Below are 18,374 nucleotides of genomic sequence, written 5' to 3'. Positions count from 1 at the left end.
AATATGTTGGAAACATTAAGGAAAAGCCTATTAAACATCAAAATAGGTTATGATTTTACAAATTAAGCACCAAAACATCATGTTATAGGTAGGAAGGCACCATCTGATCCCTCCTGACAGATGGCCATTCATCCTCACCGTTCTAATTAGTGATATGGAGAAGTAAGGCTTTAGAGGCATAGAATCCTACATTTGGAAGGGATCCCAGAGGCCATCTAGTCCAACCCAGCCTGCCAAGCAAGAAGGACACCATCAAAGCCCTCCCGACAGGTGGACATCCAGCTTGTCATAGAATTTTAGAGTTTGAAGGGGCCCCGAAGCCCATCGAGTCCAACCCCAATCTGCCTGACTGGAAGGATACTATCAAAGCCCTCCTGACAGAAGGCCATCCAAAAAGCACTCTCTCCTGACGTTTCGCCCACATTACTGACAGGCATCCTCAGAGGTCGTGAGGTCTGTTGGAAACCAGGCAAGAGGGGTTTATTATCTATCTGTGGGATGATGATGTCCAGGGTGGGAGGAAGAAAGAACTCGTGCATGTGGGAGGCAAGCGTGAAGCATTCTCTCCTGATGTTTCACCCACAACCATGGAAGGCCGCCTCGGAGGTCCAATAGTATTACGGTAGAGTCTCACTTATCAAACATAAATGGCTGGCAGAATGTTGGATAAGCAAATATCTTGGATAATAAGGAGGGATTGAGGAAAAGCCTATTAAACATCAAATTACATTATGATTTTACAAATTAAGCACCAAATCATCACGTTATACAACAAATTTGACAGAAAAAGTACTTCAATATGCAGTAATACTATGTAGTAATGACTGTATTTACGAATTTAGCACCAAAACATCACAATGTATTGAAAACATTGACTACAGAAGCATTGACTACTAAAAGGTCGACTGCGTTGGATAATCCAGAATGTTGGATAAGCAAATGTTGGATAAGTGAGACTCTACTGAATTCTGCGCCCAGGCTGGTACATCCAATGCTCTGCTATGTTCCTTTTCTTCTTTTCATACCTCTATGTTCCTTTTCTGCATTGCAGGGGCGCTCTTTACTTTTCATACCTCTATGTTTACTTTCTGCATTGCGGGGGCGCTCTTTGCTTTTCATACCTCTATGTTCACTTTCTGCATTGCGAGGGCGCTCTTTACTTTTCATACCTCTATGTTCACTTTCTGCATTGCGAGGGCGCTCTTTACTTTTCATACCTCTATGTTCACTTTCTGCATTGCGGGGGCGCTCTTTACTTTTCATACCTCTATGTTCACTTTCTGCATTGCGAGGGCGCTCTTTGCTTTTCATACCTCTATGTTCACTTTCTGCATTGCGAGGGCGCTCTTTACTTTTCATACCTCTATGTTCACTTTCTGCATTGCGAGGGCGCTCTTTACTTTTCATACCTCTATGTTTACTTTCTGCATTGCGGGGGCGCTCTTTGCTTTTCATACCTCTATGTTCACTTTCTGCATTGCGAGGGCGCTCTTTGCTTTTCATACCTCTATGTTCACTTTCTGCATTGCGAGGGCGCTCTTTACTTTTCATACCTCTATGTTTACTTTCTGCATTGCGGGGGCGCTCTTTGCTTTTCATACCTCTATGTTCACTTTCTGCATTGCGAGGGCGCTCTTTGCTTTTCATACCTCTATGTTCACTTTCTGCATTGCGAGGGCGCTCTTTACTTTTCATACCTCTATGTTCACTTTCTGCATTGCGAGGGCGCTCTTTGCTTTTCATACCTCTATGTTCACTTTCTGCATTGCGGGGGCGCTCTTTGCTTTTCATACCTCTATGTTCACTTTCTGCATTGCAGGGGCGCTCTTTACTTTTCATACCTCTATGTTTACTTTCTGCATTGCGGGGGCGCTCTTTGCTTTTCATACCTCTATGTTCACTTTCTGCATTGCGAGGGCGCTCTTTACTTTTCATACCTCTATGTTCACTTTCTGCATTGCGAGGGCGCTCTTTACTTTTCATACCTCTATGTTCACTTTCTGCATTGCGAGGGCGCTCTTTACTTTTCATAACTCTATGTTCACTTTCTGCATTGCGAGGGCGCTCTTTACTTTTCATACCTCTATGTTCACTTTCTGCATTGCGAGGGCGCTCTTTGCTTTTCATACCTCTATGTTCACTTTCTGCATTGCGAGGGCGCTCTTTACTTTTCATACCTCTATGTTCACTTTCTGCATTGCGAGGGCGCTCTTTGCTTTTCATACCTCTATGTTCACTTTCTGCATTGCGGGGCGCTCTTTACTTTTCATACCTCTATGTTCACTTTCTGCATTGCGAGGGCGCTCTTTACTTTTCATACCTCTATGTTCCTTTTCTGCATTGCAGGGGCGCTCTTTACTTTTCATACCTCTATGTTCACTTTCTGCATTGCGAGGGCGCTCTTTACTTTTCATACCTCTATGTTCACTTTCTGCATTGCGAGGGCGCTCTTTACTTTTCATACCTCTATGTTCACTTTCTGCATTGCGAGGGCGCTCTTTACTTTTCATACCTCTATGTTCACTTTCTGCATTGCGAGGGCGCTCTTTACTTTTCATACCTCTATGTTCACTTTCTGCATTGCGAGGGCGCTCTTTACTTTTCATACCTCTATGTTCACTTTCTGCATTGCGAGGGCGCTCTTTACTTTTCATACCTCTATGTTCACTTTCTGCATTGCGAGGGCGCTCTTTGCTTTTCATACCTCTATGTTCACTTTCTGCATTGCGGGGGCGCTCTTTACTTTTCATACCTCTATGTTCACTTTCTGCATTGCGAGGGCGCTCTTTGCTTTTCATACCTCTATGTTTACTTTCTGCATTGCGGGGCGCTCTTTACTTTTCATACCTCTATGTTCACTTTCTGCATTGCGAGGGCGCTCTTTACTTTTCATACCTCTATGTTCCTTTTCTGCATTGCAGGGGCGCTCTTTACTTTTCATACCTCTATGTTCACTTTCTGCATTGCGAGGGCGCTCTTTACTTTTCATACCTCTATGTTCACTTTCTGCATTGCGGGGGTCTCTTTACTTTTCATACCTCTATGTTCACTTTCTGCATTGCGGGGGCGCTCTTTACTTTTCATACCTCTATGTTCACTTTCTGCATTGCGGGGGCGCTCTTTGCTTTTCATACCTCTATGTTCACTTTCTGCATTGCGGGGGTCTCTTTACTTTTCATACCTCTATGTTCACTTTCTGCATTGCGGGGGCGCTCTTTACTTTTCATACCTCTATGTTCACTTTCTGCATTGCGGGGGCGCTCTTTGCTTTTCATACCTCTATGTTCACTTTCTGCATTGCGGGGGTCTCTTTACTTTTCATACCTCTATGTTCACTTTCTGCATTGCGAGGGCGCTCTTTGCTTTTCATACCTCTATGTTCACTTTCTGCATTGCGAGGGCGCTCTTTGCTTTTCATACCTCTATGTTCACTTTCTGCATTGCGAGGGCGCTCTTTGCTTTTCATACCTCTATGTTCACTTTCTGCATTGCGAGGGCGCTCTTTACTTTTCATACCTCTATGTTCACTTTCTGCATTGCGAGGGCGCTCTTTACTTTTCATACCTCTATGTTCACTTTCTGCATTGCGAGGGCGCTCTTTACTTTTCATACCTCTATGTTCACTTTCTGCATTGCGGGGGTCTCTTTACTTTTCATACCTCTATGTTCACTTTCTGCATTGCGGGGGCGCTCTTTACTTTTCATACCTCTATGTTCACTTTCTGCATTGCGAGGGCGCTCTTTACTTTTCATACCTCTATGTTCACTTTCTGCATTGCGGGGGTCTCTTTACTTTTCATACCTCTATGTTCACTTTCTGCATTGCGGGGGCGCTCTTTACTTTTCATACCTCTATGTTTACTTTCTGCATTGCGGGGGTGCTCTTTGCTTTTCATACCTCTATGTTCACTTTCTGCATTGCGAGGGCGCTCTTTGCTTTTCATACCTCTATGTTCACTTTCTGCATTGCGAGGGCGCTCTTTGCTTTTCATACCTCTATGTTCACTTTCTGCATTGCGAGGGCGCTCTTTGCTTTTCATACCTCTATGTTCACTTTCTGCATTGCGGGGGCGCTCTTTGCTTTTCATACCTCTATGTTCACTTTCTGCATTGCGAGGGCGCTCTTTGCTTTTCATACCTCTATGTTTACTTTCTGCATTGCGGGGGCGCTCTTTGCTTTTCATACCTCTATGTTTACTTTCTGCATTGCGGGGGCGCTCTTTGCTTTTCATACCTCTATGTTCACTTTCTGCATTGCGAGGGCGCTCTTTGCTTTTCATACCTCTATGTTCACTTTCTGCATTGCGAGGGCGCTCTTTGCTTTTCATACCTCTATGTTCACTTTCTGCATTGCGAGGGCGCTCTTTGCTTTTCATACCTCTATGTTCACTTTCTGCATTGCGAGGGCGCTCTTTGCTTTTCATACCTCTATGTTCACTTTCTGCATTGCGAGGGCGCTCTTTGCTTTTCATACCTCTATGTTCACTTTCTGCATTGCGAGGGCGCTCTTTGCTTTTCATACCTCTATGTTCACTTTCTGCATTGCGAGGGCGCTCTTTGCTTTTCATACCTCTATGTTCACTTTCTGCATTGCGAGGGCGCTCTTTGCTTTTCATACCTCTATGTTCACTTTCTGCATTGCGAGGGCGCTCTTTACTTTTCATACCTCTATGTTCACTTTCTGCATTGCGAGGGCGCTCTTGACTTTTCATACCTCTATGTTCACTATCCGCATTGCAGGAGCGCTCTTTACTTTTCATACTTCTATGTTCCATTTCCGCATTGCGGGGGTCTCTTTACTTTTCATACGTCTATGTTCACTATCCGCATTGCGGGGGTCTCTTTGCTTTTCATACGTCTATGTTCACTATCCGCATTGCGGGGGTCTCTTTACTTTTCATACATCTATGTTCCATTTCCGCATTGCGGGGGTCTCTTTACTTTTCATACGTCTATGTTCCATTTCCGCATTGCGGGGGTCTCTTTACTTTTCATACGTCTATGTTCACTATCCGCATTGCGGGGGTCTCTTTACTTTTCATACGTCTATGTTCCATTTCCGCATTGCGGGGGTCTCTTTACTTTTCATACGTCTATGTTCACTATCCGCATTGCGGGGGTCTCTTTACTTTTCATACGTCTATGTTCCATTTCCGCATTGCGGGGGTCTCTTTACTTTTCATACGTCTATGTTCCATTTCCGCATTGCGGGGGTCTCTTTACTTTTCATACGTCTATGTTCACTATCCGCATTGCGGGGGTCTCTTTACTTTTCATACGTCTATGTTCACTATCCGCATTGCGGGGGTCTCTTTACTTTTCATACGTCTATGTTCCATTTCCGCATTGCGGGGGTCTCTTTACTTTTCATACGTCTATGTTCACTATCCGCATTGCGGGGGTCTCTTTACTTTTCATACGTCTATGTTCTATTTCCGCATTGCAGGGGCGCTCTTTACTTTTCATACTTCTATGTTCTATTTCCGCATTGCAGGGGCGCTCTTTACTTTTCATACGTCTATGTTCTATTTCCGCATTGCAGGGGCGCTCTTTACTTTTCATACGTCTATGTTCACTATCCGCATTGCGGGGGTCTCTTTACTTTTCATACGTCTATGTTCCATTTCCGCATTGCGGGGGTCTCTTTACTTTTCATACGTCTATGTTCACTATCCGCATTGCGGGGGTCTCTTTACTTTTCATACGTCTATGTTCTATTTCCGCATTGCAGGGGCGCTCTTTACTTTTCATACGTCTATGTTCTATTTCCGCATTGCAGGGGCGCTCTTTGCTTTTCATACGTCTATGTTCACTTTCCGCATTGCGGGGGCGCTCTTCACTTTTCATACTTCTATGTTCCATTTCCGCATTGCAGGGGCGCTCTTTCCTTTTCATACCTCTATGTTCCTCCTATCCCGCCTTTTCCCCCTCCGTCTCCGCTCTCTTCTCCCATTGGTTGTTGCTTGGGAGGTCCCACCCCTTTCCCCTTCCTTCGCTCCCTCATTGGTCGAAGCGCGTCCTGGCAGATATGTAGTGCGGGGGCGTTTCCCATCGTAGCCGCAATAATACAAAATAAATAATAATATAATATCAGAGATATATAGTCTTCGAGCTTATTAATAATCGTTACGTATTATTATGTTGTTTGAATATGAGGTCCATGGATGTGTCAGGGTTGGCGACGGAAGGGACGGGTTGCGTGATGGACCTGCCGGGACTTGGGGGCGGGGCAAGGGGCGTGGCCTGGCGCGTGAGGGCCGGGGAAGGGAACAGCCAAGATGGCGGCCGGGGTGAGTGAGGCGAGCGAAGCTCCGCTGAGGAGAACGGCAGGAAAAGGCCTTTAGATTATATTATAAATTATTGTGTTATTATTTCATATTATATTATTATCGTACATATTATGTTACACCACGTTTATAATATATTATTTCTTTATTATTTCATATTATTATTATAGACATGATTTTGCATTATTATATTGTTATTTCATATTATATTATTATTATTATTATTATTATGTTGTATGACACAGCAAACATTATTATTATTATTATTATTATTATTTTGCATCCTTATATTATCTGGTTTTTATATTATCATTTTACATTATTATTATATTATATTATTTTGCATCATTATTATTTTATTCTGTTATTTCATATTATTATAATACACAGTATTTTGCATTATTATGTTGTTATTATTTCATATTATTATACATATGATTTTGCATTATTATGTTGTTATTTTATATTATATTATTATTATTTTTATTATTTTGCATCCTTATATTATTTGGTTTTTATATTATTATCATTTTACATTATTATTATATTATATTATTTTGTTCTTATTTCATATTATATTTATTTCATATTTTACTATATTATTATTTTGCATCGTTATTATTTTATTCTGTTATTTCATATTATAATACACAGTATTTTGCATTATTATATTGTTATTATTTCATATTATTATACATATGATTTTGCATTATTATGTTGTTATTTTATATTATATTATTTTTATTTTTATTATTTTGCATCCTTATATTATTTGGTTTTTATATTATCATTTTACATTATTATTATATTATATTATATTATTTTGTTCTTATTTCATATTATATTATATTTATTTCATATTTTATTATATTATTATTATTTTGCATCGTTATTATATTATTCTGTTATTTCATATTATTATAATTCACAGTATTTTGCATTATTATGTTATTTTATATTATTATAATATTATTATTATTTTGCATCCTTATATTATTGGTTTTTATTTTATATTTTTATTATTTTACATTCTTATATCGTTTTGTTTATATTTCATATTATATTATATTATTATTTTACATCATTATTATACTATATAATTTTGTTGTTTCATACTATTATACACATGATTTTGCATTATTATGTTGTTGTTTTATATTATTATATTATTATTTTACATCATTTTTATATTTGTTCTTACGTATTACGTATTATAATTATTATTTTGCATCATTATTATATTCTGTTATTTCGTGTTATTATAATACACAGTATTTTGCATTATTATGTTGTTATTTTATATTATTATTATATTACTATTATTTTGCATCCTTATATTATTTGGATCTTATATTATTTTATATTATTATTATTGTTTTTCATCATTATTATATTATTCTGTTATTTCATATGTCCGATTTACCTACATGAGTGGGAATCGATTTGGAGGAAAAAAATTAAATACACGTACTCCATGGACATGAAAGAAAACTGGCTGAAAGTAATGCATAGATGGTACCTAACCCCCCAAAAGATAGGATTTATGTATAAAAATACTAATAATAAATGCTGGAAATGTAAATCTCAAGTGGGCTCGTACCACCCTATGTGGTGGAGTTGCAGAAAGATGGCAAAATTTTGGACGATGATGTTAGACGAAAGTAATAAAATTCTAAACACAAACTTTGCGAAGACGCCTGAGCTCCTCCTGCTAGGGTTATATGATGAATTACATAAGGTAGATTTAAATACAGATAAACTATTTACATTTTTTATTACTGCAGCAAGGATGGTAATCGCAAAACAATGGAAAAGTGAGAAAGCCCCATCGAAAGATGCCTGGCTGACCAAATGGACTGAAATAAAGGATATGGACAAACTTACCTTCTGAATGAGAAAGAGCAACGGAAGAGCTATAAGAGCCACGGACTGGTCAAACTTTGAAGACTACCTTGTTACTTCAGAGAAGGGAACCAGCAAGGTTGTATTCAGATTTTCTGGGAAGTTGTAGTTTAGGTAAACATAATGAAGATTTTACTGATTGCAGTACAGTCTCCTTATCTATAGATTTGATATGCATGGTTTTACTTACTGTAGTAAACTCTCCCCTCCAAAGTGTTTGTAGGCCTCTCTATGTTCTTCACTGCAATTCTGTGATAGGTTTCTGGCCCAAATATCAGCGAAATATAAGGTTTACTTGCATCCATGGGGATCTTAGAATGGGAGGTATATGTAATAGTTTAACCCTTAAGCTCTTCCTCATTAAAAAAATTGCAGGAAAGTCTAGTTATTTTCCCCCCTCCACAAATGTCTTGCAGGCATTACATTTTTTGTTCTTTTTAAAATGTAATACAATGGTATAATTATCCCCCCCCCTCCCAAGCACATCTTCTCTGTTGGTTTCTTCTTTTCTGGGTAGGAGATATTACTTTTTGGAGCCAACCCGGGATTTTATCAGTATATTTATTGTATGTGACCTCATTTGTTTTATGATTTGTTTTATTGTTGATTGACTTGTTTTATTGATATGTTTTTATATTGTCTGATATCTGGGCTTGGCCCCATGTAAGCCGCCCCGAGTCCCTTCGGGGAGATGGGGCGGGGTATAAAACTAAAATTATTATTATTATTACCTTAAGAAAAGATGATAAGAACTATCTAATGGGAACATAAATGATTAGTGACAAAGATCGGAAACCCCCCCCCCCCCATTGCTAGTGTATATCCCCTCTCACAATCCCTAATCCAGACACACTTGCCCTGCCCCTGCCCTCCCTTCCCTGTTCCCCTGCCGTATGTCGTCTTATGTTTTATGTTTGATGTTTTAAAAGAAACTTCTCAATAAAAATGATACAAAAAAATAAAAAAAATAAACTTAACCAAACCTGACTGTTTAAACAAAATCAAATAAACGTGTCATCCATAAATCAAAATAAAAACACACACTTCTTTACACCAACTTTGGTTGCAAATGTATGCAATTTCCTTGAGAAACCTCTTCCTTCCTTCCCAGGCACCATTTCTTAAACCCAGAAAGGGAAAACACACGTAGGAGCCGCCTGAATTCTCCCTTGTCTGTCCTTACGGCTGAGTTACAACTCGCTGAGCTTGTTTTGATTCTGTTTCTATACAAAACGGTGGCTCCCATCATGAAATCAATAAAGTTTATTATTTCACAACGGCCAGGTTTTGGGTGTTTTTATTGGGGAGGGAAATGCAGACATTTTGCTTGTTGCGCCATTCGCCTGAAACTAAGTAAAATCTCTGGGAACGAACAGAGGATGGGAGAAGAACCGTTGCATTTTGCCCTGAGTCTGGAAACGGTCTTCCGAATGATCACAAAGGCCACCTTGGTGTAAAAGAGAGAGCTGTTTCTTTATAAAAAGGAGAGTTAAAGTGCGATAAATGCTCACTATCCCAGGCCTGCGAGTCCACAGGAATTCCAGACAGGAAACAATCAGGGCCAGCTAACGCGTTCACAACAAAGGATTCCCCCAGGCAGGAATGCAGCCAGTCTTTGAAGCTGCAAGGCCATTCAATGCTAATCAAGGCGGCCAATGGCAACATTCACACTTGCCTCCAAGACAAGAGTTCTTTCTCTCGCCCTGGACGTGATTCCACAGATAGATAAACCTCCCTTGCTTAGTTTTACAACCTCTGAGGATGCATGCCATAAATGTGGGCGAAATGTCAGGAGAGAATGCTTCGGGAACATGGCCATAGTATTGTGCGGATGCAAACTTGCAGAGGTTGTATGGGATGGTGGGAGTTGTAGTCTGGCAAGGCACCAGCACTCTTGGGCGGAGGGCGTGACAGGTCTTGCAAACCTCTCACTCCCAAGATTATTATTATTAATATTAGTATTATTTTAAACTGTCATGGCTCAAAGAAATATCAATATTACATTAAATCCTTATGGCTTTTCCGTTTGTCGCCCTCCTGTGGACAGAAGAATATTGCACTTGCCTTGAAACTCTGATTCCTTGCTCTCTGCTGCCATCACATGGTCAGATAGAAAAGTGCAGCACAAAGGCGCCTTCAACGCTCGAGGCTGCACTTCCGCCTCTGACCATTGGATGGCAGCAGAGAGCGAAGAATCAGAATCCCAAGGCAAGTGCAATATTCTTCTGTCCACAGGAGGGCGACAAAGAGAAAAGACATTAGGAATCCCATTGATATATCATTGAGCCATTTGGGAAATCTAATTACATGACAATAGTAATACTCCTAATAATAATATCCTGGGAGTGAGGGTTTTGCAAGGTCTTTCCCGTCTTCTGCCCAGGAGTGCCGGTGCCTTGTCAAACTACAACTCCCACCATCCTAGACAAACTCTACAACAGCTCAATGCCATTGGAGCCTAGGAGATATAACCCCCCCTTGCTTAGTTTTCCAATAAGAATAAAATAATAACAACAAAACTTTATTTCTAGACCGCCCTCTCTCCTCCAGAGGATGTACATATAATTCACTATAATTGTATATTTTTATTATATGAAATATTACTAATAATATTGCAATATAGTCGTATAATATAACTCGCTGTACCCGGCCACGCGTTGCTGTGGCGTAGTCCTTAGTGGGGTTTCCTTCGTGGCATAAAGAGGATTCCCCGTAGGAAGGAAGCAGCCAGGCTTTGATGCTGCAAGGGTATTCAAGTTGGCCGACAATGGAGTCCCCTAGGTATGAAGCAGCCAGGCTTTGATGCTGCAAGGCTATTCAATGGGATTCAAGTTGGCCGACAATGGAGTCCCCTAGGTATGAAGCAGCCAGGCTTTGATGCTGCAAGGCTATTCAATGGGATTGAAGTTGGCCGACAATGGAGTCCTCTAGGTATGAAGCAGCCAGGCTTTGATGCTGCAAGGCTATTCAATGGGATTCAAGTTGGCCGACAATGGAGTCCCCTAGGTATGAAGCAGCCAGGCTTTGATGCTGCAAGGCTATTCAATGGGATTCAAGTTGGCCGACAATGGAGTCCCCTAGGTATGAAGCAGCCAGGCTTTGATGCTGCAAGGATATTCAATGGCCAGGAAGCCGCTGTGTGTGTTTGTCTCCATCCAGTGGTGAAAGGCGCGCATTGCAGGCGGAGAGAGTGAATGGGGAAGAAGCCGCTGTGTGTGTTTGTCTCCATCCAGTGGTGAAAGGCGCGCATTGCAGGCGGAGAGAGTGAATGGGGAAGAAGCCGCTGTGTGTTTGTCTCCATCCAGTGGTGAAAGGCGCGCATTGCAGGCGGGGAGAAAATGAATAGGGAATAAGCCGCTGTGTGTGTTTGTCTCCATCCAGTGGTGAAAGGCGCGCATTGCAGGCGGACTGGAAAATTCCCCGCATTGCCCTCAATGGAGAGGGAGGAGGAGGAGGAGGAGGAGGAAGGCCTCTCCATGGAATATTCTTCAAATACCCTATATACTCGAATATAAGCCGACCCGAATATGAACCGAGGCACCTAATTTTACCACAAAAAAAACTGGGAAATCATTGACTCCAGTATAAGCAGAGGGTGGGTAATATCAGAAATAAAAATAGATACCAATAAAATTACATTACCGTATATACTCGAGTATAAGGCGACCCGAATATAAGCTGAGGCACCTAATTTCACCACAAATAACTGGGAAATCATTCACTCCAGTATAAGCTGAGAGTGGGAAATTTCAGAAATAAAAATAGATACCAATAAAATTACATTGTGGGCGAAACGTCAGGAGAGAATGCTTCTGGAAAACCAATTATTATTTCTTACATTGTACTATATTAATCATATACCACAATATGTATAATATACCACTAGCATGTTATATTATTCGTATTCTGTCACATACCAGTGCTAAATGATAAGTTGCATAAGAGATGTGGGCGAAATGTCAGGAGAGAATGCTTCTGGAAAACCAATTATTATTTCTTACATTGTACTATATTAATCATATACCACAATATGTATAATATACCACTAGCATGTTATATTATTCGTATTCTGTCACATACCAGTGCTAAATGATAAGTTGCATAAGAGATGTGGGCGAAATGTCAGGAGAGAATGCTTCTGGAAAACCAATTATTATTTCTTACATTGTACTATATTAATCATATACCACAATATGTATAATGCACCACTAGCATGTTATATTATTCGTATTATGTCACATACCAGTGCTAAATGATAAGTTGCATAAGAGATGTGGGCGAAACGTCAGGAGAGAATGCTTCTGGAAAACCAATTATTATTTCTTACATTGTACTATATTAATCATATACCACAATATGTATAATATACCACTAGCATGTTATATTATTCGTATTATGTCACATACCAGTGCTAAATGATAAGTTGCATAAGAGATGTGGGCAAAACGTCAGGAGAGAATGCTTCTGGAAAACCAATTATTATTTCTTACATTGTACTATATTAATCATATACCACAATATGTATAATATACCACTAGCATGTTATATTATTCGTATTATGTCACATACCAGTGCTAAATGATAAGTTGCATAAGAGATGTGGGCGAAACGTCAGGAGAGAATGCTTCTGGAAAACCAATTATTATTTCTTACATTGTACTATATTAATCATATACCACAATATGTATAATGCACCACTAGCATGTTATATTATTCGTATTATGTCACATACCAGTGCTAAATGATAAGTTGCATAAGAGATGTGGGCGAAATGTCAGGAGAGAATGCTTCTGGAAAACCAATTATTATTTCTTACATTGTACTATATTAATCATATACCACAATATGTATAATGCACTACTAGCATGTTATATTATTCGTATTCTGTCACATACCAGTGCTAAATGATAAGTTGCATAAGAGATGTGGGCGAAATGTCAGGAGAGAATGCTTCTGGAAAACCAATTATTATTTCTTACATTGTACTATATTAATCATATACCACAATATGTATAATGCACCACTAGCATGTTATATTATTCGTATTCTGTCACATACCAGTGCTAAATGATAAGTTGCATAAGAGATGTGGGCGAAACGTCAGGAGAGAATGCTTCTGGAAAACCAATTATTATTTCTTACATTGTACTATATTAATCATATACCACAATATGTATAATACACCACTAGCATGTTATATTATTCGTATTCTGTCACATACCAGTGCTAAATGATAAGTTGCATAAGAGATGTGGGCGAAACGTCAGGAGAGAATGCTTCTGGAAAACCAATTATTATTTCTTACATTGTACTATATTAATCATATACCACAATATGTATAATACACCACTAGCATGTTATATTATTCGTATTCTGTCACATACCAGTGCTAAATGATAAGTTGCATAAGAGATGTGGGCGAAATGTCAGGAGAGAATGCTTCTGGAAAACCAATTATTATTTCTTACATTGTACTATATTAATCATATACCACAACATGTATAATGCACCACTAGCATGTTATATTATTCGTATTATGTCACATACCAGTGCTAAATGATAAGTTGCATAAGAGATGTGGGCGAAATGTCAGGAGAGAATGCTTCTGGAAAACCAATTATTATTTCTTACATTGTACTATATTAATCATATACCACAATATGTATAATGCACCACTAGCATGTTATATTATTCGTATTATGTCACATACCAGTGCTAAATGATAAGTTGCAAAAGAGATGTGGGCGAAATGTCAGGAGAGAATGCTTCTGGAAAACCAATTATTATTTCTTACATTGTACTATATTAATCATATACCACAATATGTATAATGCACCACTAGCATGTTATATTATTCGTATTATGTCACATACCAGTGCTAAATGATAAGTTGCATAAGAGATGTGGGCGAAATGTCAGGAGAGAATGCTTCTGGAAAACCAATTATTATTTCTTACATTGTACTATATTAATCATATACCACAATATGTATAATGCACCACTAGCATGTTATATTATTCGTATTCTGTCACATACCAGTGTTAAATGATAAGTTGCATAAGAGATGTGGGCGAAACGTCAGGAGAGAATGCTTCTGGAAAACCAATTATTATTTCTTACATTGTACTATATTAATCATATACCACAATATGTATAATGCACCACTAGCATGTTATATTATTCGTATTATGTCACATACCAGTGCTAAATGATAAGTTGCATAAGAGATGTGGGCGAAATGTCAGGAGAGAATGCTTCTGGAAAACTAATTATTATTTCTTACATTGTACTATATTAATCATATACCACAATATGTATAATATACCATTAGCATGTTATATTATTCGTATTCTGTCACATACCAGTGCTAAATGATAAGTTGCATAAGAGATGTGGGCGAAACGTCAGGAGAGAATGCTTCTGGAAAACCAATTATTATTTCTTACATTGTACTATATTAATCATATACCACAATATGTATAATACACCACTAGCATGTTATATTATTCGTATTCTGTCACATACCAGTGCTAAATGATAAGTTGCATAAGAGATGTGGGCGAAACGTCAGGAGAGAATGCTTCTGGAAAACCAATTATTATTTCTTACATTGTACTATATTAATCATATACCACAATATGTATAATACACCACTAGCATGTTATATTATTCGTATTTTGTCACATACCAGTGCTAAATGATAAGTTGCATAAGAGATGTGGGCGAAACGTCAGGAGAGAATGCTTCTGGAAAACCAATTATTATTTCTTACATTGTACTATATTAATCATATACCACAATATGTATAATACACCACTAGCATGTTATATTATTCGTATTCTGTCACATACCAGTGCTAAATGATAAGTTGCATAAGAGATGTGGGCGAAACGTCAGGAGAGAATGCTTCTGGAAAACCAATTATTATTTCTTACATTGTACTATATTAATCATATACCACAATATGTATAATACACCACTAGCATGTTATATTATTCGTATTTTGTCACATACCAGTGCTAAATGATAAGTTGCATAAGAGATGTGGGCGAAACGTCAGGAGAGAATGCTTCTGGAAAACCAATTATTATTTCTTACATTGTACTATATTAATCATATACCACAATATGTATAATACACCACTAGCATGTTATATTATTCGTATTCTGTCACATACCAGTGCTAAATGATAAGTTGCATAAGAGATGTGGGCGAAACGTCAGGAGAGAATGCTTCTGGAAAACCAATTATTATTTCTTACATTGTACTATATTAATCATATACCACAATAAAGCAGCCAGGCTTTGATGCTGCAAGGCTATTCAATGAGAATCAAGTTGGCCGACAATGGAGTCCCCTAGGTATGAAGCAGCCAGGCTTTGATGCTGCAAGGCTATTCAATGGGATTCAAGTTGGCCGACAATGGAGTCCCCTAGGTATGAAGCAGCCAGGCTTTGATGCTGCAAGGCTATTCAATGGGATTCAAGTTGGCCAACAATGCAGTCCCCTAGGTATGAAGCAGCCAGGCTTTGATGCTGCAAGGCTATTCAATGGGATTCAAGTTGGCCGACAATGGAGTCCCCTAGGTATGAAGCAGCCAGGCTTTGATGCTGCAAGGCTATTCAATGGGATTCAAGTTGGCCGACAATGGAGTCCCCTAGGTATGAAGCAGCCAGGCTTTGATCCTGCAAGGATATTCAATGGCCAGGAAGCCGCTGTGTGTGTTTGTCTCCATCCAGTGGTGAAAGGCGCGCATTGCAGGCGGACTGGAAAATTCCCCGCATTGCCCTCAATGGAGAGGGAGGAGGAGGAGGAGGAGGAGGAAGGCCTCTCCATGGAATATTCTTCAAATACCCTATATACTCGAATATAAGCCGACCCGAATATGAACCGAGGCACCTAATTTTACCACAAAAAAAACTGGGAAATCATTGACTCCAGTATAAGCAGAGGGTGGGTAATATCAGAAATAAAAATAGATACCAATAAAATTACATTACCGTATATACTCGAGTATAAGGCGACCCGAATATAAGCTGAGGCACCTAATTTCACCACAAATAACTGGGAAATCATTCACTCCAGTATAAGCTGAGAGTGGGAAATTTCAGAAATAAAAATAGATACCAATAAAATTACATTGTGGGCGAAACGTCAGGAGAGAATGCTTCTGGAAAACCAATTATTATTTCTTACATTGTACTATATTAATCATATACCACAATATGTATAATATACCACTAGCATGTTATATTATTCGTATTCTGTCACATACCAGTGCTAAATGATAAGTTGCATAAGAGATGTGGGCGAAATGTCAGGAGAGAATGCTTCTGGAAAACTAATTATTATTTCTTACATTGTACTATATTAATCATATACCACAATATGTATAATATACCACTAGCATGTTATATTATTCGTATTCTGTCACATACCAGTGCTAAATGATAAGTTGCATAAGAGATGTGGGCGAAATGTCAGGAGAGAATGCTTCTGGAAAACCAATTATTATTTCTTACATTGTACTATATTAATCATATACCACAATATGTATAATGCACCACTAGCATGTTATATTATTCGTATTATGTCACATACCAGTGCTAAATGATAAGTTGCATAAGAGATGTGGGCGAAACGTCAGGAGAGAATGCTTCTGGAAAACCAATTATTATTTCTTACATTGTACTATATTAATCATATACCACAATATGTATAATATACCACTAGCATGTTATATTATTCGTATTCTGTCACATACCAGTGCTAAATGATAAGTTGCATAAGAGATGTGGGCGAAATGTCAGGAGAGAATGCTTCTGGAAAACCAATTATTATTTCTTACATTGTACTATATTAATCATATACCACAATATGTATAATGCACCACTAGCATGTTATATTATTCGTATTCTGTCACATACCAGTGCTAAATGATAAGTTGCATAAGAGATGTGGGCGAAATGTCAGGAGAGAATGCTTCTGGAAAACCAATTATTATTTCTTACATTGTACTATATTAATCATATACCACAATATGTATAATATACCACTAGCATGTTATATTATTCGTATTATGTCACATACCAGTGCTAAATGATAAGTTGCATAAGAGATGTGGGCAAAACGTCAGGAGAGAATGCTTCTGGAAAACCAATTATTATTTCTTACATTGTACTATATTAATCATATACCACAATATGTATAATATACCAGTAGCATGTTATATTATTCGTATTATGTCACATACCAGTGCTAAATGATAAGTTGCATAAGAGATGTGGGCGAAATGTCAGGAGAGAATGCTTCTGGAAAACCAATTATTATTTCTTACATTGTACTATATTAATCATATACCACAATATGTATAATGCACCACTAGCATGTTATATTATTCGTATTATGTCACATACCAGTGCTAAATGATAAGTTGCATAAGAGATGTGGGCGAAATGTCAGGAGAGAATGCTTCTGGAAAACCAATTATTATTTCTTACATTGTACTATATTAATCATATACCACAATATGTATAATGCACCACTAGCATGTTATATTATTCGTATTCTGTCACATACCAGTGCTAAATGATAAGTTGCATAAGAGATGTGGGCGAAACGTCAGGAGAGAATGCTTCTGGAAAACCAATTATTATTTCTTACATTGTACTATATTAATCATATACCACAATATGTATAATGCACCACTAGCATGTTATATTATTCGTATTATGTCACATACCAGTGCTAAATGATAAGTTGCATAAGAGATGTGGGCGAAATGTCAGGAGAGAATGCTTCTGGAAAACTAATTATTATTTCTTACATTGTACTATATTAATCATATACCACAATATGTATAATATACCATTAGCATGTTATATTATTCGTATTCTGTCACATACCAGTGCTAAATGATAAGTTGCATAAGAGATGTGGGCGAAACGTCAGGAGAGAATGCTTCTGGAAAACCAATTATTATTTCTTACATTGTACTATATTAATCATATACCACAATATGTATAATGCACCACTAGCATGTTATATTATTCGTATTCTGTCACATACCAGTGCTAAATGATAAGTTGCATAAGAGATGTGGGCGAAACGTCATTAGAGGATGCTTCTGGAAAACCAATTATTATTTCTTACATTGTACTATATTAATCATATACCACAATATGT

General features: G+C 38.2%; 1 protein-coding gene across 1 annotated transcript; it reads left to right on the top strand.

The window, feature by feature from the left end:
* The first annotated feature begins 4,544 nt into the window (after positions 1 to 4,544).
* LOC134293017 (uncharacterized) lies at positions 4,545 to 9,468 on the top strand. The gene is made up of 2 exons (XM_062959166.1): positions 4,545 to 6,290; positions 8,072 to 9,468. Exon 1 carries the CDS (start codon positions 4,861 to 4,863, stop codon positions 6,055 to 6,057), a length of 1,197 nt encoding a protein of 398 aa, XP_062815236.1. The 5' UTR covers positions 4,545 to 4,860; the 3' UTR covers positions 6,058 to 6,290; positions 8,072 to 9,468.
* The last annotated feature ends 8,906 nt before the right edge of the window (positions 9,469 to 18,374 follow it).

This window comes from Anolis carolinensis, unplaced genomic scaffold, assembly GCF_035594765.1.
Source record: "Anolis carolinensis isolate JA03-04 unplaced genomic scaffold, rAnoCar3.1.pri scaffold_7, whole genome shotgun sequence".
Lineage (NCBI taxonomy): Eukaryota > Metazoa > Chordata > Lepidosauria > Squamata > Dactyloidae > Anolis > Anolis carolinensis.
The sequence above is the reverse complement of the archived record's forward strand: the minus strand, read 5'-3'. Positions and strand labels throughout refer to the sequence as shown.